Consider the following 25,045-nt stretch of genomic DNA (forward strand, 5'->3'; position numbering starts at 1 on the left):
CGATCATGTTTGATCGCGGTGTGCAAGGGGTTAACGTGTCAGGGGCGGTCCGTGACCTCCCCTGACACATTGTGCCGGGTGTCAGCTTTGATAATCATTTTGTGTTTTCTTGTGTTTCAGCCATTGGGTGGTGTGAGCATTGTCTGACCGACTTGTTCACACTTGTGCATGTCACATATGTTTTTAATCTGTTTTTTCCTTGCTCAGCATGGTTTGGGAGACCCCACCCCTCTCCTGTGTGACATGCACATAAATGAGCTGTCTTACACCACAAGACCATATGCTAGGAGGCGCCTGTCTGTATCCTGTTCATTTAGACACTGTTCACATGTTCAGGTTTTAAATACATTAGATAGGGACTGCTTCGTGAAGGGTTACCGTGACGTGATGAAGCGGCTTGGTATACATTTTTTGCAAAAAATGTATCGACTAAATACCCTGTATTCGTTATACAGCACTTGCTGATTACTGTCATGTTTTTTACTGCAGAGTATTTTTTGCAAATTTGTAATTTTGTATTTTGTGGTTTTTCAGCCATTGGGTGGTGTGAGCATTGTCTGACCGACTTGTTCACACTTGTGCATGTCACATATGTTTTTAATCCGTTTTTTCCTTGCTCAGCATGGTTTGGGAGACCCCACCCTTCTCTTGTGTGACATGCACATAAATGAGCTGTCTTACACCACAAGCCCATATGCTAGGAGGCGCCTGTCTGTATCCTGTTCATTTAGACACTGTTCACATGTTCAGGTTTAAAATACATTAGATAGGGACTGCTTTGTGAAGGGTTACCATGACGTGGTGAAGCGGCTTGGTATACATTTTTTGCAAAAAACGTATCGACTAAATACCCTGTATTCATTATACAGCACTTGCTGATTACTGTCATATTTTTTACTGCAGAGTATTTTTCGCAAATTTGTCATTTTGTGTTTTCTTGTGTTTCAGCCATTGGGTGGTGTGAGCATTGTCTGACCGACTTGTTCACACTTGTGCATGTCACATATGTTTTTAATCTGTTTTTTTCCTTGCTCAGCATGATTTGGGAGACCCCACCCCTCTCCTGTGTGACATGCACATAAATGAGCTGTCTTACACCACAAGCCCATATGCTAGGAGGCGCCTGTCTGTATCTTGTTCATTTAGAGACTGTTCACATGTTCAGGTTTTAAATACATTAGATAGGGACTGCTTCGTGAAGGGTTACCGTGACGTGGTGAAGCGGCTTGGTATACATTTTTTGCAAAAAACGTATCGACTAAATACCCTGTATTCATTATACAGCACTTGCTGATTACTGTCATGTTTTTTACTGCAGAGTATTTTTTGCAAATTTGTCATTTTGTGTTTTCTTGTGTTTCAGCCATTGGGTGATGTGAGCATTGTCTGACCGACTAGTTCACACTTGTGCATGTCACATATGTTTTTAAGTTGAAAATTTATTGTAGTAATTATCCAAATCAAATCATGATGTTTTGGTCTTATACAATTAGACATTCATCAAAAGATGGATTGTAATGGAAGAGGAAAAAGAAGAGATAGGAAGTGCTAGTAATCTTGCGTGCCCACATAATAATAAGGTAATACATCTAAGGGCAGAGTTCCACTTTTCCCGGAAGTCCATTGCAATGTTCGGCGTTTTGGGGCAAGTCCATTGCAGAAAGAGAAAAAGAGAGAGAATTTTCTGACACAAAATCCAGTTCTAAATTCTTTTCAAAGGGTTTGGGTTCTGGTTCAAGTACGGGTACATTTCTGGTATCAGGAGTGTACTTTGGAATAAAGTTTGGGTCGGGTACCAAAACCCTATATTTCCACTGATCCACTCATCCCTAGTCATAACTAACTGATCGCTGGAAGTCAATACAGCTGAGACACCCACAAATCCCAAGAGTATGTCACTGAAATTCATTCAATGTCTATGTGGCTTCCAGGACAAGTCAATTGCTGCATCTGGCTCTAGCAGTCCCACTGATGGGCAATGAAGTAGTGGTGCAGATGAGGCATTTCAGAATCCCATTACTGCGATTAATTGAGGTTGTGGTAATTGCCACCAGTAATCAGAAAGTTATCAGCTATCTTTTTGTAGTTGATCAGTTACCGAGTTGGGACAATGCTTTAATTCACTTATGTATTGTAGGACAAGTCTAATTTGTAGAAAATACATTTCCTTGTTGGATTTAAAGGAGCTTTCTGGGACTTTGCTTATTTTCCCTATGGGGATAAGAACTTACTGGCAAGTAGTTGCTAACTACCTGCCTTTTCTGCCTGGTGCCAATCCTCTCACATACTGCTCCTGTCGGCAATACTGCTGCTTCCTTTGCCCTCACATAAAAAAATCAGCTATTTCTTTTCTGGTTTAATATGTCAATTGGGCGTCACTGCTGATGTTATGCTGATTGACAACTGACTCTCTGCAGCAAGGCAACGGGGAGCTGGTTATCAATCTGCATGACATTAGCATAGATATCCCGTCCACACAGGAGAGCTGAAAAGAAAAATTTGCTCTGTCGACTTGACATCACTGGAAGCCAGTCAAATGTGACTCTGGCAGGAGCGCTCTGTGACTGCGGCTGAGCTAGCAGAGATTGTTGTCGAGCAGAACAGGAAGGTAGTTAGAAACTACCTGCCTGTAAGCTGTTAACCCCATAACAAAAATAAGCAAATTCCTAGTTTTAGTTATTATATTTTTACAAAGGAAGACTTTATTTCTGGCATGTGAATATTATAATAACATGTTATCTAGTAAAAATACAAGCATGGCAATAAAAACAAGTTATATACTGTATATTTACAGAAAAGTTCTCATTATGACACTTTAATCAAATTTACACGAATACAAATATTATTTTTAAATAGATATTTTTGTATTTTTAAACTACCGGAAGTATTATAAAGAATTTAGGAAAATAAAATGTTAAGTCATAAAAGACAGACATGGTCTGCTTGATGCTACCTCTTATGTGACCCAGTCTAATTTATGCAGAAGACATCTTGCAGGGGATTTATCAAAGCTTTACTCGTGTTCTGCAAAATTAATCTAGTTTTGCAGTGACATTTTTAAGATGAAAATATTTTCACAGATAAATCCCTTGGATGCAGCGCTGCATTTTTCATCTGTCGACGTTCAGGTGAGCTGAAGGAACGGCATATGAGACAGATGAATCAAGTCGTAATCACTTGTCTTTAATTCAAACAGACCAAAGGAATAAGACTTTTACTATAGTAAGTGCAGACTTGTAAAAAAAAAAATCGCTTAACTTGCCTAATTCTGCTGCTCTTTTCTGTTTTGTGCTGCACCACCCCATTGCAGAAATATTCACTTTTTATAACTTACTTAGATGGGTCTGTACAAGTGTAAATTTTACATTTTGCCTACTATTCTGAAAATTCTAATAAAAATTATTGTTAAAGAAATATTCACTTTATTTTCTTCTGGAACACACTATGTGAAATCTCCCAGACACCTCACAATCACAGATCGACAGCTAAACCAGCAGAGTTTCAGTTTCAGATGCTGCTAATGTGTGATTGGCATAATCTAGGAGAGAGAGGTGAAAGCATACAACTACAGGTAAACCTGAATAAATGCCCAGTTGGACTGTAAAGCAGAGATTTCACATAGTGCACTCCAGAAGAAACAAATATGGATATTTCTGCAACAGAGTGATGCAGCGCAAAATCGAAAGAAGCAGCAGAATCATGGGAGCACAGGGATGTTTACAAGGAATTTAACTCTACTTTTAGAGCAAGTGACAGGTCTTCTTAAAGAGACAGTGCAGATAAGAAAGACAAGAGTATGTAATAAGCTATGTGAAAGATGAATAAAATAGAGTAAAATAATAAAATTCATTAGTGGACAATGCATTTCAAAATCGATATGATTTCCTCATCATTAACGGTGCTGACAGTGACCTATACCAACTGTAATTTTCCTTGTTCAAGTGCTACATTTTTGGAATCGAAGTTCCTGGTTCAACGGGTACAAGAGCAGTCAGCTGTTTTTTGAATTTCAATGCCATTTTGTAGAGTTGGGCCTAACTTCAGCACAACTCCTGTACATGAGACTCTTTTTATCTGGTTCTAATGACTTTATATACAAGACATCACACTATGTTACTCCTTATCCTTCATTTTCCAGTACCAATGTAGCAGTTAGTTTAGTATCACATTTTTTCCTCACAGGTGGTTTAGCAGTCTGTACTTTACATTCATTCTTCTCTTGCAATGATAGAATTCTGCTATCCATGCACTGACTTCCTGGTGAGCCTGTGATAGACTTTTATCTATACCAAGCAGCCAATCAGAAAAGGATGACCTGCAAGAAGAGGGATAGAACAGCAGCCTCAACCAAGGAGAAGAGAGGAGTTGTGACTTAGACTACTTCATACCCCCTGTAAGCACTGTAGTCAAACTGTAGTCACAGGTCACAGCTCTGCCTTAGCAGACCTAAGTTAAAAAGCAGCCAGGGATAAGCACCATCTGTAGGTTTTGATTTTCAGACATTTTTTAAGATTTAAACCTGAGCATTCATTTAAGTTGCCAACTTGCCAGAAGTGGATAAATCAAGGACTATAAACTGGTGATATTTTTTCTTTTAGTAGGAAATGCTTCTTAAAGGGAACCTGTCAGCAAGTTTGGCAGATATAAGATGCGGCCAGCGCCTTTCAGGGCTTATCTACAGCATTCTATAATGTTGTAGATAAGCCCCCGATCAGAGATCTGAAAGATAAAAAAAATAAGTTTTATTATACTCACCTGGAGTGCGGTCTGGTCCGATCGGTGTCTTGGGTCCTGGTCCGTCACCTCCCATCTTCTTGCGATGCCGCCCTCCTACTTGCTTCACAAGCTCCCCGGAATCACACTCCTGCGCAGGCGTACTAATCTGCCCTATTGAGGGCAGAGCAAATTCCTGCAGTGCGCAGGTGCTGGGCCTCTCTGACCTTTCCCGCTGCCTGTGCACTGCAGTACTTTTCTCTGCCCTCAACAGGACAGATAAGTATGTCTGCATAGGAGTGCGATGCCGGGGAGGCATGAAGCAACAGGAGGGCGGCATCGCAAGAAGATGGGAGGCGCCAGACCTGCGACACCCTTCGGAACGGACCGACCATGGGTGAGTATAATAAAACTTAATTTTCTTATCTTTCAGGTCGGATTGGGGGCTTATCTACAGCATTATGGAATGTTGTAGATAAGCCCTGAAAGGCGGTGGCCGCATCTTATATCGGCCAAAACTGCTGACAGGTTCGTGTTAAATATGGTTTAGTATTTAATTTTGCCGAGATTCAGACTTCAGATTTAATTAAACAAAAGATGCTTCTCAACCGCTGCAAAAAAGCATTTTAGTAGATATAATGAAAACCTAGGTAAAGGTGACACTGGCAAATAATGTCCACAGCATTCCTAAACACTTGTATGCAGATGACTGAAATGAAGTGTTTATGCAGATTTTAATCTCATCTCTGGAGTTTGCTAATTATAAGGAAAGCATGGTAAGTGACACGTTATTAAGCTTGTTATGATAGCAGCTTTCTTTATTTAACAGCCATGTTAGTGGCAAAATCAAGCAACATTGTACTTTGTTGTCTATGCAAATAATCTAGACAAGGCTAAGGGTGTGTGCACACGCTGTGGATTCTGCTGCGGTTCTGCAGCAGTTTTTTGCTGCGGTGTACAGTACCATAATAGCCTATGGATATTAAAAACCGCAGTGCAGACGGTGCAGATTTTTCCGTGCGGTTTTCCTGCGGTTTCTAAACCGCAGAAAGAATTGACACGTCAATTCTTTCTGCGGATTCCGCTGCGGTTTGCCATCTCCTCCATTGTGGAGATGAAAAACCGCAGGTAAAACCGCAGGTCTTTTGACCTGCAGATTTACCTGCGGATTTTACAAAATCCATGAGGCCAAAGCCGCACCCCAATCCGCAGCGTGTGCACATCCCCTTAGGATGATAATGAAGGCTTGCAAACTAATATGATATGTATCTTCTTTTATACCTGGTAAAAAAAAAAAATAGAATCTTTATTGAGGATCTAATGAAACAAGTTCAAATCATAAATGGTAAATTATTAGTGTTCATACACATATCTAATGGTGCAAAACGGTCTACAGGTGCATCTCACAAAATTAGAATATCATCAAAAATTAATTTATTTCACTTCTTCAATACAAAAAGTGAGACTCATATTATATAGCATCATTACACACAGTGATCTATTTCAAGTGATTATTTCTGTTAATGTTGATGATTCTGGCTTACAGCCAATGAAAACCCAACAGTCATTATCTCAGTAAATTAGAATACTTTATAACACCAGCTTGAAAAAATGATTTTAAAATCTGAAATGTTGGCCTACTGAAATGTATGGTCAGTAAATGCACTCAGTACTTGGTCGGAGCTCCTTTGGCATCAATTACTGCATCAATGCGGCGTGGCATGGAGGCATCAGCCTGTGGCACTGCTGAGGGGTTATGGAAGCCCAGGTTGCTTTGATAGCAGCCTTCAGCTCATCTGCTTTGTGGGGTCTGGTGTCTCTCATCTTATAAGCTTTCAAGAATTGTGCTCTTTACATTTGTCTTCACATAATAGTAATAATAAATTATCAGAAAAAAAAAAACTGAAGAGTTACAGCCCACATATAACAAGTAGCTGCTGCTTGGATGTTATAGCGAAAAAGTTCTCAGGACTTTATGCTATGACAACCACAATGAACTTCATATTCAGAGAAACCAGATAGCTGCGGGACCCAGATTAAATACGGATACATTGAGATCAATCAGGAATAGGAAACGTAAATGTGAACTGAATTAGCAGACACTTTGCACGCACGCAAGATAAACAGAATAAAACAGATTAGGCAACATCTTCTCCCTGTAGACCTTGTCATGCCGCATTCACACGGAATAAAATGATGAAAATTCCCCACAGATATGAAATCTCATTTATGAACGAAATGTTAGACAACTGAAAAACTGAAAAATAGATTTATTTGCTAAAGATTTACTTCATGAGAAAAACAAAAGTACTGGAAATATTATTATCTGGACGGCGTTTTCTTTAACCACACTTTAGCAGGGATATGATGATGATGACTGAATATGAACAACTCAATATGGTATAAAGCTGGGGTGTAATCAGAGAAGACTACATGACCAGTAATTACTCCACTCACGGGAAATTGTTTGAGCCTATAGCATATAGATATCTTTAGACATTAACCATGTAAATTATCAAGCGATCAACCATTTATTCTCAGGCTTTTATTAACTAACATAGTTCAACAGGTTGGAGGAAGATAGAGGTCTATCAAATTGATATCTCTCTGATGTAGGTATTTGGTTCAGTAGAAGGCAACACAATACAACATCTACTGGCATTAATAGGGAATTTTGACTCATAAAGGTAAGATGCTTGTTGGATAAGTGCCTTAGATACAATTTTCTCTATAGTTTTGTTTTTATTATTGATGGCATCCCGATTTCCCGGAGGTGGTGGACTCCTGACTGCTGGACAAGTCAGGCTCATAGCACTGCCACGCCTCTGTCCCGAAATGTGTGCCCCTTGAAGAAAGCACGGGCAGCTTTGCTTCTACAGTAATGGATGAGTCACTGTGGCACTGAAGATGGCTAGATCAAGCAATTCAGACAAGTTCAGAGCAGCTCTTTCAGGCTCTGTAGCAAAGAGCTTGTAATGTCTGCACTTTTGGTCAATGAGTTCAGCAACCTCTGACAGACTGTGCAGAAGTTGGCGGTAACTTAAAGGTGATATTCAAGTCTTTAAAAAAATGTGCCTGAGCACTAATAGGCTGGTAGTTGCTACCTACCTGCCTGTTGTGCCCGCCACCATTCTCCATCAGCACAGATAGGTCACAGACTGCCACTGACGTCAAGTTAACAGAGTGGCAGTTTCTTTTCCTGTTGACAGGGTGGGACTACTAGCGTCATGCTGATGGACAGCCAGCTCTCCGCTGCCTAATTGGGGGAAGCCGGTTGTCAATCAGCATGGCACTAGTAGTCCCACCCTGTCGATTGGAAGAGAAACTGCTGCTCTGTAGGAAGTAGCTGAATCTCCGGCAAGAGCACTCAATGACTGGTGTCGGGTACAACAATATATGTCTGTTAGTGCTTAGGTACATTTTTCTTTTTAAACCCGGATATACAGTACCCCTTAAGCAAGAACAGTAAACGATACAATTAATGATCTCTCCTTTCTTGAGAATGGAGAGGATTTGTAATGGCAAGTGAATCATGAAGTTGCTTGTTTTTATAAGTCCTTTGCAATTTTACCAACTAAAGGAAATGAGAATAACTATTTCAAGTGATGATTAGGCAAAACTGATGCCTTGTATTAGGCCTAATGCAAAGCCTGAGATTGAAGTTTGAGATTCTGTCTCTGATCTTCTTTGAATTCCTAAGATGTGTATGTTAGGAAAGCTCCTGAAATACAAGCCAACAAGAGTACATTAGTCCGCGAGTGTTCTTCTGGCCACAAGTGAGTCAATGTACAAAATTGCATAGTAGACAGCGCTACTTTATTACACAGGATCCTGTAAAAAGAAATCCTGTTATTTCCATCAATTTTTGCTATTATCTATTCCAGGGATTGATGGTAACCAGCAAATTGTTTGGAATGCAACTGCTGGGTCTTCCTCAGGATCCCGGAATCGCGACTCCGAAATGCTAAGTCAGAATAGAGTGGTGACTGACGGCACATATGCGCCATTGCTCAATTTATTCTCTCTGCTATCTCCGGCAGAGCCTTAAAAAAAAAATAATGGGACGGTGGAAAAGCTTTAAAATCAGATCAATTATATTGATCAGAGAGTTGTTATTACAGGATTTGGCTTCTGAATGGTTTGAAAATCATCTCTATGTGGCGGCGCCAAGACAGAATTACCTCTTGCCTCTATCCTGATGCCATATGACCTTGAGGTTCTTTTGTTGCTGTTAACTTTTCCTCTCTTCCCATTTTGTCATTCTTGTACTTCTATTCTTCAAATGTAAATTTTATTTTTGTGTTCTACTGATCATAGGCAAACATCTTGTATATATCTGGTGTCAATATAACGTTAATAGACAAATGTTGTTATATTTAATAAGTGCTTTAAATTTACAGAATACTGAGTAATTTTTCACTATGTTTTGGGGGGATTTATGGAAGAAGGGAAACATGCAAACCTCAATTACATGTACAGCATATGGACAAAAGTATTGGGACAGTCTCTGTGTGCATGGCGTCATAATCTTTCACATCATCTAACAATGGTTGCTAATATCTTGATCTTTACTTTCACTTGTAATGTAAAATACTATCATTTTGGGATACTTTTCCATATATATACTAATTTGTAAGTGTCTAATGTCACAGCGCACAATGTAGAATAATATGTAAAATTCTTCTGAAAACTCTCTGACTAAATCGCAGTAATTTATCTGAATTGGTTTGAATGTGACTATACTTTATTCACATTAGCTAAGAAATGTGCCAGGGGGTTAATTGGTTTAAACAGTGTAAAGATGCAGTAATTATGGCCATAATGGCTCTAGGAGGAGGCTATAAATACTTATAATTTCATAGTAGAGGAATACTTACCTTTAAAGCTCAGTTATACAGTACGTCTTGTATAATACATTGGCAATGATGCATGTGCAGTGCTCACCAAAAAATGTCCGTTATATAGAGATAATCTATTATGGACAGTTCATTATACATATTTTTATGTTGTATAAATTGAAGCATCGGGACATATGAGGAATGGATGCTTGCACATGGAAGGTTAACAAAACCTTGTGCACGTATACATTAATGTTATGAATGGGTCACCGAGGAGAAAAAAGCAAAACACGCTAAGCCACAGAACACCAGAGTGGTTGGTAACTATGCAGATTGCAGATCCCTGATCTTACCACACAACTAGCAGTAGCCGTGGAGCGTACCTCCGATGAATCTAGACGCCTCATCATCACGGCCGGAGGACTACATAAGCCTAAAGCAAGAAAAGGGAAAACTAACTGCCCCAGAGCAGACCCCAAAGGAATAGATAGCCCCCACACATGTATTGCCGGTGAAACAAGATGAAGGTACAAACACAGGCAGGAAAATAGGCTGAGCAAATGATGGGGCCCAAACTAACTAGACAGGAAAGGAAAGGAAGGCACTGTCTGCAACCTGCAAAAAACCCTACAAAAATAATGTCCAACACTTCTGATAGCAAAATTAACCCTGAAGTCACTAGACTTCTCCCACTATATCAGCACTCTGAAATATTCTGAGACAGAGCAAAAAGAGACCGAACTAGTAAGGGACAAAAAGCCAATTGGCAAAATACTGATAAATAAGAGTGGAAATTCAGCTCAGCCCCCAGCCGGGGCTGGCAGACCACACAAAAAACTGAATAGACCAACAAAATCAAGTGTGAACATTAGCAGAAAAACTTAGCTTTAGATGACTGGAACAGAGCTGAAAACCAAGAGCTGACAAGCCAGAAGGAATCACCAGCAACTGAATAGGGCGTCGGCTGTCTTAAATCCAATCTGAGAATCCTGAGATCCAATCATCATCCTCATTCTCAGGTGGCAGATCTCCACCGATCAAACCAGCCGCACCACCTCCCGTCAACACCAGAGGGAGTCCAGAAGGGGAACTCACAACTGGTGAACCAGAGAATGAACTCACAACACATTGGGGTTATTTTCCAATATATATCCCTGAAAAAGACACTGTACATGCATACAGTGGCATAAGTCGCATAGTGTTACATAGGCACCTACAGGTACCAAAAATACACCTGCACCCCTCTATTGGGTGATTTGGAGACTATAGATATGCTTAACACATTTTCCTGCTCATGCAGTGCATCTGTGTAGAGTGAGCTGTCAATCAAAGTGCCAAGGGCGTATATACAGCCACAACTCACTGTGTACTTAGCAACTAAAGCCACTCCGCTCACCCCACTATGACAAAAAGGCTCGCGGAACAAAGTTTATTGTCTTCCGGTATCCTCACTTTCAGTAAGGCGGCCAGACAGTCTTGCAATGCTATTAAAGGGAAACAATCAGCAAGATTGGGCTACCTCTTCTGAGAGAAGCAGAATGTAGAGGCAGAAACCCTGATTCCAGCAATGTGTCACTTACTGGGCTGCTTGCTGTCATTTTAATAAAATCACAGTTTTCTCTGCTGCAGATCTAGAAGTTCTCTAAATGCGGATGTCTGTATAACCCCGCCCACACCACTGATTGGCAGCTTTTTGCCCATGTTCCCAAAGTGTACACAGAAAGCTGCCAATCAATAGTGGGGGCTATCCACAGCTCATGAATATGGAGGACTACCTGGCAGCAGGTTTGCTAGTTTTCTAGTGATAATCGCCTGCTGATAAAACAGTGATACTAAGAAAAACTACATTAAGTTTTCAAAGAAAAATCTACATGAAAACTACACCCAGTAAGTGATACATTGCTGGAATCGGGGTCTCTGCCCTTATATTATACTGCTCTCAGATTAGGTGTCAAAAACCTGCTGACAGATTCCATTTAACTTGCGGATTACCACTATATCTGCAGGTTATTAACTATAGCGGATATGACAAGATCTTTTAAATCCGTATAACAAGATCCTGTTTTTCCTAAAATATTATGTCCTGGAGAGTCGGCTTTTGTGACAATGCTCTTATTAACTCATCCACCACCATGCTCGGGGCCGAGTTCACAGTAATTAGACTTGCTCATAGTCTTCTCTAACACTTGTATTGCCTATTATTTTTGGTAACAGTCCATGCACCGATTTGGATTTCTATTATTTTTGTAAGAATTTTCAACTTCATTATTACTTAAATCATCCACTGCTGAGAAATGTTTCATTGGAAAATCAGTAGATTTTGTAAGACATATATAATTTGTAAACCTACGGTGGGTACGGAAAGTTTTCAGACCCCTTTAAATTTGTCACTATTTGTTTCCTTGCAGCCATTTGGTAAATTCAAAAAAGTTCATTTTTGTTCTCATTAATGTACACTAGGGTGACCGGATCTCATATGGGGGGGAAAAAATGTCGGAATCTTGTTCATCTGGACCCCACAAAACGATTCCCCTTTCCAGATATTGAGATAGCCAAAATTTCAGCTCGATCAAACGACGTTAACCCGTGCCGCTCGTTGCTCAAAGTTTGAAAAAATCCAAATTGAGGTATTTTAAGATTTAGGTATTTTGCATAGTCTGTTAGACTATAAAGAATGTGACAACAACATTGCAGAAATAGCCCTGACCAAATTTTCGAACCATTTGTGGTATTTGAATGCAGAGTTGGTGGGATTATCGTTTTTTGATCCCACCATTACAGACAATGAAAAGTTGTTAATGGCTAATAAATTGCTCAGTAGCACAGATGAACCATCAGAGCACGCTAACCTACATGAGTTGATAATTTTACATAGTTATCTAATCTATTCTAGAGCTTTTGTTAAAGTAGTTTTTGAAACGTCAGAATATAATGCTCGGCATTTGCTTACAACTTGCAGGACATACTGCTTTTGTTCTTCATCTTTTGTCAGAAGGTCGTTAAAGTCGGTTACTTCCTACCTCTTTTAATTTTTCTTTCCTAACTTTTGGATTTACAACCCTAGCGTGCTCTGATGGTTCATCTGTGCTACTGAGCAATTTATTAGCCATTAACAACTTTTCATTGTCTGTAATGGTGGGATCAAAAAACGATAATCCCACCAACTCTGCATTCAAATACCACAAATGGTTCGAAAATTTGGTCAGGGCTATTTCTGCAATGTTGTTGTCACATTCTTTATAGTCTAACAGACTATGCAAAATACCTAAATCTTAAAATACCTCAATTTGGATTTTTTCAAACTTTGAGCGACGAGCGGCACGGGTTAACGTCGTTTGATCGAGCTGAAATTTTGGCTATCTCAATATCTGGAAAAGGGAATCGTTTTGTGGGGTGCAGACGGACAAATTTGCGACATCGATTTTTTGCGGTCACCCTAATGTACACACTGCACCCAACCTTGACTGAAAAAAAACAGAAATGTAGAAAATTTTGCAAATTTATTAAAAAAGAAAAACTGAAATATCACATGGTCATAAGTATTCAGACCCTTTGCTCCGTATTGAATAGAAGCTCCCTTTTGAGCTAGTACAGCCATGAGTCTTCTTGGGAATGATGCAACAAGTTTTTCACACCTGGATTTGGGCATCCTCTGCCATTCTTCCTTGCAGATCCTCTCCAGTTCCATTAGGTTGGATGGTGAACGTTGGTGGACAGCCATTTACAGGTCTTTCCAGAGATGCTCAGTTGGGTTTAGGTCAGGGCTCTGGCTGGACCAGTCAAGAATGGTCACAGAGTTGTTCTGAAGCCACTCCTTTGTTATTTTAGTTGCGTGCTTAGGGTCATTGTCTTGTTGGAAGGTGAACATTTGGCCAAGTCTGAGGTCCAGAGTACTCTGGAAGAGGTTTTCATCCAGAATATCTCTGTACTTGGCCGCATTCATGTTTCCTTCAATTTCAACCAGTCGTCCTGTCTCTGAAGCTGAAAACACCTCCATAGCATGATGCTGCCACCACCATGTTTCACTGTTGGGATTATATTGGGCAGGTGATGAGCAGTGCCTTGTTTTCTCCACACATACTGCTTAGAATTATCACCAAAAAGTTCTGTCTTTGTCTCATCAGACCAGAGAATCTTATTTCTCATAGTCTGGGAGTTCGTCATGTGTTTTTTTTAGCAAACTCTATGCAGGCTTTCATATGTCTTGTACTGAGGAGAGGCTTCCATTGGGCCACTCTGCCATAAATGCCCGACTTGTGGAGGGCTGCAGTGATAGTTGACTTTGTGGAACTTTCTCCAATCTCCCTACTGCATCTGTGGAGCTCAGCCACAGTGACCTTGGGGTTCTTCTTTACCTCGCTCACCAAGGCTCTTTTCCCATGATTGCTCAGTTTGGATGGACAGCTAGTTCTAGGAAGACTTCTGGTGGTCCCAAACTTCATCCATTTAAGGGTTATGGAGGCCACTGTGCTCTTATGAACCTTGAGTACTGCAGAAATTCTTTTGTAACCTTGGCCAGATCTGTACCTTGCCACAATTCTATCTCTGAGCTCCTTGGCCAGTTCCTTTGACCTCATGATTCTCATTTGGTCTGATATGCACTGTGAGCTGTGAAGTCTTATATAGACAGGTGTGTGCCTTTACAAGTCAAGTCCTATCAGTTTAATTAAACACAGCTGGACTCCAATGAAGAAGTAGAACCATCTCAAGGAGGATCACAAGGAAATGGACAGCATGTGACTTAAATATGAGTGTCTGAGCAAAGGGTCTGACTACTTATGACCATGTGATAGTTCAGTTTTTCTTTTTTAACAACTATGAATACATTTCTACATTTCTGTTTATTTTCAGTCAAGATGGGGTGCAGAGTGTACTTTAATGAGAAAAAAATGAACTTTTTTGAATTTACCAAATGGCTGCAATGAAACAAAGAATGAAAAATTTAAAGGGGTCTGAATACTTTCCATACCCACTGTATATTCACAGACATGAGGCTAATGTTCCCATTTTATGAGGAGAGATATCTGGTGATTCCTTTAACATCACTTATGTATGCAGAGACAAAAATGATATGAGAGGTATGAATATGACCTGTTAGAACCTTGTTTCCATAGACAGCGTCTTCCAACCACTTTAGCCATTACTGGCACATCCCACTGGGGAATTTGCCCCACATTTAAATACACTTGAGGCATGGATTTACTGTGTGCTAACGCTATTGACCATTGAGTGCAGAGTGGATATTAACTAATTATTAGCTCTTTAAGCATCATGGCTTAAGTACTACTTATCCAGATATAATTATTTTAATTAGCTGGTTGTGAATCAAGGTCACTTGTGTGATTACATTGGAATAGCATAACTCATTTTGCTTAATTAGGAAATGGTAAGCTTCTGACACATGCACACGCTGAACGTCCATGCACTGCCTTCCAGGATCCGGCAAGCAAAAGTCCTTACAGAGATATTCTGCCCTGAAAGCAGTACGTATAAGGATAACTTCAGAGATCAGTTCTCTGCTTATTACATTGAACCTTTTTTTTTAGCTTTGTAGAAGATCCAACAGGAATAAACCTTTTTGGCCATTTTGGGGTGGTACATCAGCACCTCTTTTTGATGCTGACTTGCAGTGCGGCAGATGGTGCCGTACATTTTTCTTTCACAACGGAACCCTATGGGGAATGCATGCTACTATATGACTATGCCTACATTTACCTATACAGTGCGGGGCAGTCCTGGTTCTCCTTAAAGAGATCAGCTGATTATGAAGTCTTACTAGGCAATGTACTATATAGTAAAGATAGCTCAACAAAGATAGTGGCACCATTATCAATTATTAAGTATATTTAAATATCATATTATTCATTATGGTCCCACATATAGGACAGTATAATGGACAGATCGTCAAATTGGAAATATGAACAGAGAGAAAAGAAAAATGATCAAAACAGTACAAGAGGATGGAAAAATGTAAACATTTTATTAACATTTCATTATAAGAACAGGTTTGGAGGGGGAGAAAGAGAAGGTGCGTATATGCAGTATAAAGTGCAGGATGCATAATGCAAGCTAAAGGCCAACAGAATAAAACAATTCTATAAGGCAATCAGCCACCATATTGTATTGAAAATAATACAGACCAAATGCCGAAGGTATAAATCACAGTGGTATGGTGATCATAAACGTGTAGAGTATGTACAGAATGCACCAAGGCATTTAACATTTAGAGAAATGCACAGAGTATATACGTACATTAGAGATCTAAGAGCCATACCTCGTATAGACACCATATGTGAGAGGGCACAGTAGCACGTGCGTCCGCCCCAAAGCGCGTTTCGCCTTGCCTGTTTATGATCACCATAGCACTGTGATATATACCTTGGGCATTTGGTCTATATTATTTGCATTACAGTATGATGGCTGATTGCCTTATATAACAGTTGCTACCCATTCTAGAGGTTAATTTCAAGATGTTTTCTTTCATTCCACCGAACAGATCATTTACATACTTCTTTCCAATGCAGCATTGCATGTAAGATTCCATACTTAGCTGGTATATTTAAGGAGAACCAGTACTTCGCCCACGTTCCCTCAGGGGCCTGACACTGATCCAGCCAGACTGTTCTCTGAACCCCAAAACAGAATGTCTGTAGATGCGCGTCCATCTTGGAATTTATTTCCTTGGCATGTTCCAAGACTTATTAAAGGGTTAGATTGACATTAACTTATAGGGAAGCTACTTCTCCTAGGTGGTACTTGCAAAATAGTTTATTTTGTTCATACCTTTACAGCGGCATTCTTTGTACTCATTTGTAGTTTCTATATTTTTTAAACTTTCCCTACAAATTTCACACTAACAAAGGTCACAGTGTAAAATAATCCTTAATATGTTCTTTTAAGGCTGGGGCTACTTGAAAACTTTCTCTGGTGCCGCTTGCCAGTTTCATCTATTAAGTGACAGCTTGAGTCCACCGTTGGAAGCAATTCAAAGTATTCCTCTAGTCTGAAGACACACTGTAGAAAAAACTCCACCTAAGGGGAAATCATTATCAGACCACTGTCCATCTAAGTTTAAGAAATAGCACTCTTTGTGCTTGTATGGAGCTAGGGCTGTAGGGAAATTTGGAATATAGTCCCTCTTGGTTTTACTGGCCAGATAAGCACATACTATTTCATCTTTATTATTACTTTCTAGATTACCCAAAGTAAAGGGATTTGTCCCAGTAAATGTATTCATAGTTTCATAGTTTTAGGGTTGAAGTTAGACTTCTTATGTCAATTGAGCTGAGCCTAACATACTGATCCAGAGGAAGGCAAAAACCCCATGAGGCCAACATGAATAGCTCCATATCAGGGGAAAATTCCTTTCTGACGCCACATGGAAATCAGATTAGTTCCCCATGGGGCCAACAACGTGTAATACTATATTTATCAATAAAGGCATCCAGACCGCTCTCTTGAATTTTAGTAGTGAATCAACCATTACAACATCATGTGGCAGAAAGTTCTGTATTCTCATTGCTCTTACAGTAAAGAATTTGCATCTGTGATTAAAATTAAAGTTTTGTTCCTCTAGATGTAGAAGATGCCCCCTTGTCCCTGTCGCAGACCTAGATATAAAAAATCATTACAAAGATCTCTATACTGTCCCTTCACATGTTTGCACATTGTAACAAAATCTCTCCTAAGCCTTCGTTTTTCTGAACCGATTAACTCCAAGTTTAATAACCTATCTTGTAATCATTTAAAGGGAACCTGTTATCTCCAAAAACATTGTATGTGTGCAGATCAAGCTGTATTGTAGTGAGTGCTGACCGTCCCTGATCCCTGTACTGCCTCAATGACTGGAAGCGAGCAGCTGCAGGGAGAAAAAAAGACTTTTCTCCCTGTAGCCACTCTTCCAGTTAACATGATGTAAACAGTTTTTAGGTTCAGATTACCACTTTATCTACAAGTAAATATATTTTTTGGAGGTAATAGTTTCCCTTTAAAGGGAATTTACCTGTAAGAAAATGCATACATTATTTTATTTTTACAACCATTTTTTCCGTTTATAATTTGGATACTATGTAGAATGCCACAAAATACCCCAAGCACTGACTTATTGCAGAAGTTGGTAGATTTTGCACCCTTACTAGGCGAGATCACATTTTTTCTGTCTTAGATACAAATAAATTTCTAGATCAATTTCAATACATGAGGGCCTTTATTCTTATAGAAAGACAAAAGAAATAAGAAAAAAATTATTTGTACAACTCTATGCATTAAATCCGAATTACAAAGTGATCATACTGCAGGTTGTAGGAAATTATGTTGATTGCATGTAGCCTACTCCAGCATCCTGGATGTCCATATTATCTACATTAATTGAAAATACATGCTTGGAAAGATGTACATATATTTAATTCAAAAGACAATGAAGTAAAGGTTTGAGAGGGGTCTTCAGTAAATAATACATAATGAAGGAAGGCTTGTAGCAGCTTGACCTTGATTAACCTTCATGCAGGCTTCTTGCACAATTACCATGGTTTAGAAGAACAGAGGGGAATAATGTAATTTGTCTACAAGAAAGGTATTTGCTTACCGCTAAGGAGAGGATGATTATGCCGATACGGAGCTGGCAATTTACCAATCTCTTCTAGTCTGTGGCTCATTACCCTGGACAGGTGGCCTGTGTGGTGTAGGCTGCCGACGATAATGCTGTGCACATAAATAGGCTCGATGAAGTGACTAAGAAGAGCACCCTGTAACCCCAGGATATTCCATCTGGACAAAGAAATTGAAATTACACTGGTCAGAAAATACAGAATCAGGTGATTACAAGCTGCAGTCACAGTACAAGACTCGAGTTACCTGCTGACAAAATCAGAAACACATAGGGTGTCCAGCGCTATCGAGCTAGAATTTCCCCGACTCGTCGTAGCAGGCTGGATCTCGTAGTTCAGTGACAGCGGGAGATCCACAGTTTGTGTTATCGTGGTCTACGGTATATTATGCCTATAAAGTCAATCTAAAAACTCACCCTTTTTTGATAATCTCTTACCATATTAACAGACATAACCATTAGCCTAACATGACCAGATCTACTATCTACAAAGCTTTATACTGTCATCCAGGCTGCTTGCTTACATTAATAGCATATACAGTTGTGGACAAAAGTATTGACACCCCTGCAATTTTGTCAGATAATACTCAGTTTCTTCCTGAAAATGATTGCAAACACAAATTCTTTGTTATTATTATCTTCATTTAATTTGTCTTAAATGAAAAACCACAAAAATAATTTTCCTAAAGCCAAATTGGATATAATTCCACACCAAACATAAAAAAGAGGGTGGACAAAAGTATTGGCACTGTTCAAAAATTATGTGATGCTTCTCTAATTTGTGTAATTAACAGCACCTGTAACTTACCTGTGGCACCTAACAGGTGTTGGCAATAACTAAATCACACTTGCAGCCAGTTGACATGGATTAAAGTTGACTCAACCTCTGTCCTGTGTCCTTGTGTGTACCACATTGAGCATGGAGAAAAGAAAGAAGACCAAAGAACTGTCTGAGGACTTGAGAAACCAAATTGTGAGGAAGCATGAGCAATCTCAAGGCTACAAGTCCATCTCCAAAGACCTGAATGTTCCTGTGTCTACCGTGCGCAGTGTCATCAAGAAGTTTAAAGCCCATGGCACTGTGGCTAACCTCCCTAGATGTGGACGGAAAAGAAAAATTGACAATAGATTTCAACGCAAGATTGTGCGGATGATGGATAAAGAACCTCGACTAACATCCAAACAAGTTCAAGCTGCCCTGCAGTCCGAGAGTAGAACAGTGTCAACCCGTACTATCCGTCGGCGTCTGAATGAAAAGGGACTGTATGGTAGGAGACCCAGGAAGACCCCACTTCTTACCCCGAGACATAAAAAAGCCAGGCTAGAGTTTGCCAAAACTTACCTGAAAAAGCCTAAAACGTTTTGGAAGAATGTTCTCTGGTCAGATGAGACAAAAGTAGAGCTTTTTGGGCAAAGGCATCAACATAGAGATTACAGGAGAAAAAAAGAGGCATTCAAAGAAAAAAACACGGTCCCTACAGTCAAACATGGCAGAGGTTCCCTGATGTTTTGGGGTTGCTTTGCTGCCTCTGGCACTGGACTGCTTGACCGTGTGCATGGCATTATGAAGTCTGAAGACTACCAACTAATTTTGCAGCATAATGTAGGGCCCAGTGAGAGAAAGCTGGGTCTCTCTCAGAGGTCATGGGCTTTCTAGCAGGACAATGACCCAAAACACACTTCAAAAAGCACAAGAAAATGGTTTGAGAGAAAGCACTGGAGACTTCTAAGGTGGCGAGCAATGAGTCCAGACCTGAATCCCATAGAACACCTGTGGAGAGATCTAAAAATGGCAGTTTGGAGAAGGCACCCTTCTAATATCAGGGACCTGGAGCAGTTTGCCAAAGAAGAATGGTCTAAAATTCCAGCAGAGCATTGTAAGAAACTCATTGATGGTTACCGGAAGCAGTTGGTCGCAGTTATTTTGGCTAAAGGTTGTGCAACCAAGTATTAGGCTGAGGGTGCCAATACTTCTGTCTGGCCCATTTTTGGAGTTTTGTGTGAAATGATCAATGTTTTGCTTTTTGCTTCATTCTCTTTTGTGTTTTTTCATTTAAGACAAATTAAATGAAGATAATAATACCAAAGAATTTGTGTTTGCAATCATTTTCCTATTATCTGACAGAATTGCAGGGGAGTAAATACTTTTGGCCACAACTGTATACTATAACTTCTGTTTGTAAGGAAAGCCATGATACAGTGCAACATCGTCATGTAATGTGTCTGAATGGCAATTTAGCGTATAATAGGAATCATTTGCAAATTAAATGAAGATAGTAATACCAAAGAATTTGTGATTGCAATCATTTTCAGGAAGAAACTGAGTATTATCTGACAAAATTGCAGGGGTGTCAATACTTTTGGCCACAACTGTAAATGCAAGAAAAGGGCTGTCCCTGCCCTCTTCTCCAGAATGTAGAGCTGGCACAAAAGTTGCTCTCCCCATAAACAACACATTTTGCCCTTGCATTACTTAGGCGGACAATATATCATAATCAATTACTGCTTGAGGCTTTATTTTTCTTTGGAGATAAGGTAGATTTTGTTATCCTTGCAGACACAGGACATATAATCATTTAGGTCTAGTGGTGGCCAAGGACAAAAGAATGCTGCCAAATACCCTGATTTCAGTGATCTAACAAGCCATCTAATGTGAATGTGGGTGTGCCAACTAAACTAAAGGCCTCTTTACATTTAGTGATGCACCAGCGATCCCGACCACGATATGACCCGGTCAGGATCGCTGGTGCATCGCTAAATGGTCGCTGGTGAGATGCCAAACAGGCAGATCTCACTAGCGATGCAGCAGCGGTCGGCGGACGTACTCACCTTTCAGATGTGGTGAGGGTGTCCGTCTTCCACCCGTGTCCATGGCTCCCTCGTCGGCGCCAGCAGGAAGCCAACGACGAGAAATGGACCAGGCCGATCTCGCGCGATCAGCGATAGCCAGCAGGGGAGCCGGTCGGAGGTAAGTATCACATGTAATGATATCGCTAGCAATATCGCTGCTGCGTCACAAAATCGGTGACGCTTTAGCGATATTGCTAGCGATATCGCTATGTGTAAAGCCCCCTTAAGACAGCAAGTGCCAGGAAAAGAAGGATTGGACACATTGGATTTCAGTATGCTTAATCATTTTGTTCTCAATGTAGAGAAGTGTACCAAGCCCAGAATGCATGTGTATAGAGTGGTCAGGAGATATTATACTCATCAAAAGCTAGCTAAGGGATTTTGCCACTTTAATAAGTTATTTGGAAATCAGCTCATAAAAAATGGACCCAACTAAACCCCAAATGTGGTTGTTTTTGCTTGATTTTTGAGGCTCATTGTGTCAGAACCTCAAGAAGACTCATTGCTACTGTGGTGGGCCAGTCTGATTGTGACTTCATCAGAAAATTGAGACACAATATCTAAGAATACGCTTCATTACTTGGAGCACAAAAATAAGTTCTCAACACAACTCTCATATTGGATTCCAAAATTGAAGATTTAGGAAAGGAAGGAAACATGCCTTTGGAGGATTTACTAACAATCTATGTATATGAGCCTGCAGATCCAGTAATGGACGGGATCCAGTGCGGGGAGCTCCACAAGTGAGCTCGCTGATGAGCTGCCAGGCCTGACAGACATAAGACTAATATGACCGCATCTTTCAACCATATTACGGCCAAGTATACTGACCCTACAGAGCTTCTAACTTACAGTATCCGTGCCATTTTGGCCAATTAAACCTGTGTTGGTCGAGGACACTCAGCCATAAATCTGACAAACAATGTGCTCATATTGCTGAAATTGTCTATTAACTAAGGGGATGGTGACTAAATACACACATTTGTTAAATGATTATAAAACATTCCTGCTCCTATTGGTGATATCATATCACCAATGAAATCTTCGTTCATGAAAACTTTTCTAAAAAAATGTTCCAGTACTACAGTGCTACCAACAGCAGCAGTATCTTACTACCTTATTTCAATTTCAACTTTGACTCCACACCTCCCCCAAAAAAAGATTGCTATTGCTCTGGTTTACTCTTTAAAGTTGGAAACTATGTGTATAGCGTGTATATAGTTATCATGACATAAATGGTCAATACACAGTGGTGTAGTTATAGGTACTGTACATGTAGCATTTCTATCCACTACTTGAGAAATGCTTCTATGCAGGTCAAAACATTATGTCTTTTATCATGACATTCCAAAAAATATTCCACCTTTTTTACAGATGGAAGCTGGATTCATTCTCTCTTTTTCGTGTTGACCATACTGGATTTGGGGATCCAGATTTTTGGAGTATCCATCCCGGCTGTTTTTTTGCCTTTGTATTCTTGGTGCTATCCAAATTTTTGTTTCTCCTTTGTATCTAGGTCTTTTTTGCCTGAGAGGGCACAGAAGCTCCTCTGTCAATTAAGATACTCTTGAGTCCCAATACATGAAGGAAAACACAAGGCATATACTGTATATATGTTTTATATATGCCTTTGGTCATTGCCAATGATCCCACATTGTATATATACTTTGCCAATGACCTCAAAAAACAATGGCTTAAATTGAAGCTGGTGGGGTCCAATCCAATATAGCCAACTATTGCAGGTCTTTATTAGTATTGGTCTTCTCATATATAACTTAGTTCCCCCCAAGGTTCCAGGGCTGGGTGCAACTACAACCCCAGCACCTACTATAGTTATGCCCATGCCAATCCTCTATAAATTAGGCCTGTCTTTAAGACTATAAAGGTCAGCCACTATCATTGTTTTTAGCTATTTCTACCCTTTTATAAACAGCGATTGAATTTCGACAGAGGAAAACACAATCCTTTTTTTTCCCCTAAAAATGGTCATTTTGTAGCTAATTTCTGACATCATCGTCCTGTTCATTAATTAGCATTTCTCGATCGTTAGGGCAATTATTGTTCTGCCTCCATGCAATGAATCTCTTTTCATGATTAATCAGGAGTCATTATATTTTCCCTTTCCCAAAGCAGTCAATTACCACGGAATACTTCCCATTAATTACCAAATGTTTAAACAGGCGCGTTGTACCTGAGGAGCAATCTGCTTAAGGAACCTGTGACACAAAGCACTTTGCAAAATTAAAAAAAAACGGTCCCTTTAAATTTTATTCCAAAAACACAAGCAATTTAGCTTGCGATATTAATTTGCCTCAGAAGCAGAGCTGTGAATTAGAAACATCTTTTAATCTCATGCTAGAAAAGGCAGCCATCTGGCTGCTGAGAATTTTTAGAGAATCTTCTTCTCTCACTCTGCAAATACAGGTCATTAAAGTAATGTGTTCATCTACATAAAACTCAAATGGAATATAAAAGGTAATATTTATATACAAACAATTTAGTCCCACAATTTAAACAGTCATTGATTTTATGAAGCATTTACTTTAGACTATCAGATTTGCATATCTCTGTTCGGCAATTCCTCCAAGTAATGTAATATTTGGAAAGAAAGGAATATCATTAAATACTCACCTTTTCAAAATGCTAAATGAACAATTATGGCGGCAGACAGATAATCTTATGTTTTGGGTTTTTTTTTGGCTTGCCAATACATATTTTTTTTTACATGTAGAATTATTATGGATCATGTCTGTATTCTATCTCTTTCTAATAAACTGCATTGGACGAGTAAGCAGTGTTTCGCAAATTCATATAAGCTTTCTGCTGTGAACGGTCTGGATGAGTGGTGTAGGCTACTTGCACACTTGCGTTCCTTGGAGCTGCGCACAGCCGCCGCTAAGCTCTGCCCCCTGCCACGCCTCCTCCGGTTAGCTCCGCCCATGGGCGAATGACACTGCATGCGACCTGGGTACCCTATCTTTAGCACTGGGTACACAGGCCGTGCGCAGGTATGCGTTTGCCAGAGCATGCGTCCTTTTGACGGTGCGCCAAACGCACCCTCTTGCATTTTGGGGCGCTCGGTGCTCCGTCAAAAGGACGCATGCACCGGCAAACGCATACCTGCACACGGCCTGCATACCCAATGCTAAAGATAGGGTACGCAGGTGGCATGCAGCGTCATGCGCACATATGCGGAGCTAACGGGAGGAGGCATGGCAGGGGCGGAGCTTAGCGGCAGCCGTGCACAGCCCGACGCAGCTCCAAGGAACGCAAGTGTGCAAGTAGCCTAAAGGGTATATATTATGTAAACATAGTGGAGACTATTAGTTTAGAAAGCTGGACTGATATTTAGAGAATGTGGTTTTTATTTTCTAAACCATAGTTTAGATGTCAAAATGTATTTTCCAAACATAACAGAGTTCACAAAAATTAGAAAATACAAATTTGGCAGGCGATCGTTCTGAGGAATGATGCGACCCTTTAAAAGAACTGTCTAGAATAAAACAAAAAAAACCCCAACAGCTTGTGCTTTCACGTATGTTAATTAGCTTGGTCAGATATTATAATTCCGCCTATGTTCCTTCAGTGCAAATACCAGACATATTTAGGCCACGTTCAGTATCGTGTCAGTATTTCACATCAGTATTTTTAAGCCAAAATCAGGAGTGGGTGAAAAACGAAGAATAATGACATGTTTCTATTATACTTTTTCTCTGAATGTTCCAACCCTGATTTTTGCTTACAAATACTGATGTAAAATATTGTATTGTAAAAAAAATAGTTATTTCATGAGCCCCGACAAAATTTTTAAGATAGGTATTTCATTGTAGATGTACAGGTGATCGATACAGTGCAATGGAAACAACTCAGTTTATAAAACACTGAATCATACTTGCCCATAGTCCCGAATTTGCAGGGCTAGTCCCCTGACCAGGAAAAAAGTGCTGAGCTTAGCAAAACCATGTTCATAAGTTGTCCAAAATTTTGAAGACTGCAAATTATACAATTGGAATGCTGGTCGGAGAAAATACAAAAATAT

At 39.9% G+C, this 25,045-nt stretch overlaps 1 protein-coding gene across 1 annotated transcript in view; it reads right to left on the reverse strand.

Annotated features, from left to right (window-relative positions):
• Window positions 1-25,045, reverse strand: part of ADARB2 (adenosine deaminase RNA specific B2 (inactive)) — a 945,686-nt gene that overhangs the window by 35,090 nt on the left and 885,551 nt on the right. Inside the window, exon 10 of the mRNA XM_073581643.1 lies at window positions 18,136-18,317. Coding sequence (XP_073437744.1) covers window positions 18,136-18,317 — 182 coding nt within the window. The remainder of the gene's footprint in view (window positions 1-18,135; window positions 18,318-25,045) is intronic.

The sequence above is a fragment of the Dendrobates tinctorius genome, unplaced genomic scaffold (assembly GCF_039654945.1).
Source record: "Dendrobates tinctorius isolate UK_male_01 unplaced genomic scaffold, ASM3965494v1 ptg000070l, whole genome shotgun sequence".
Lineage (NCBI taxonomy): Eukaryota > Metazoa > Chordata > Amphibia > Anura > Dendrobatidae > Dendrobates > Dendrobates tinctorius.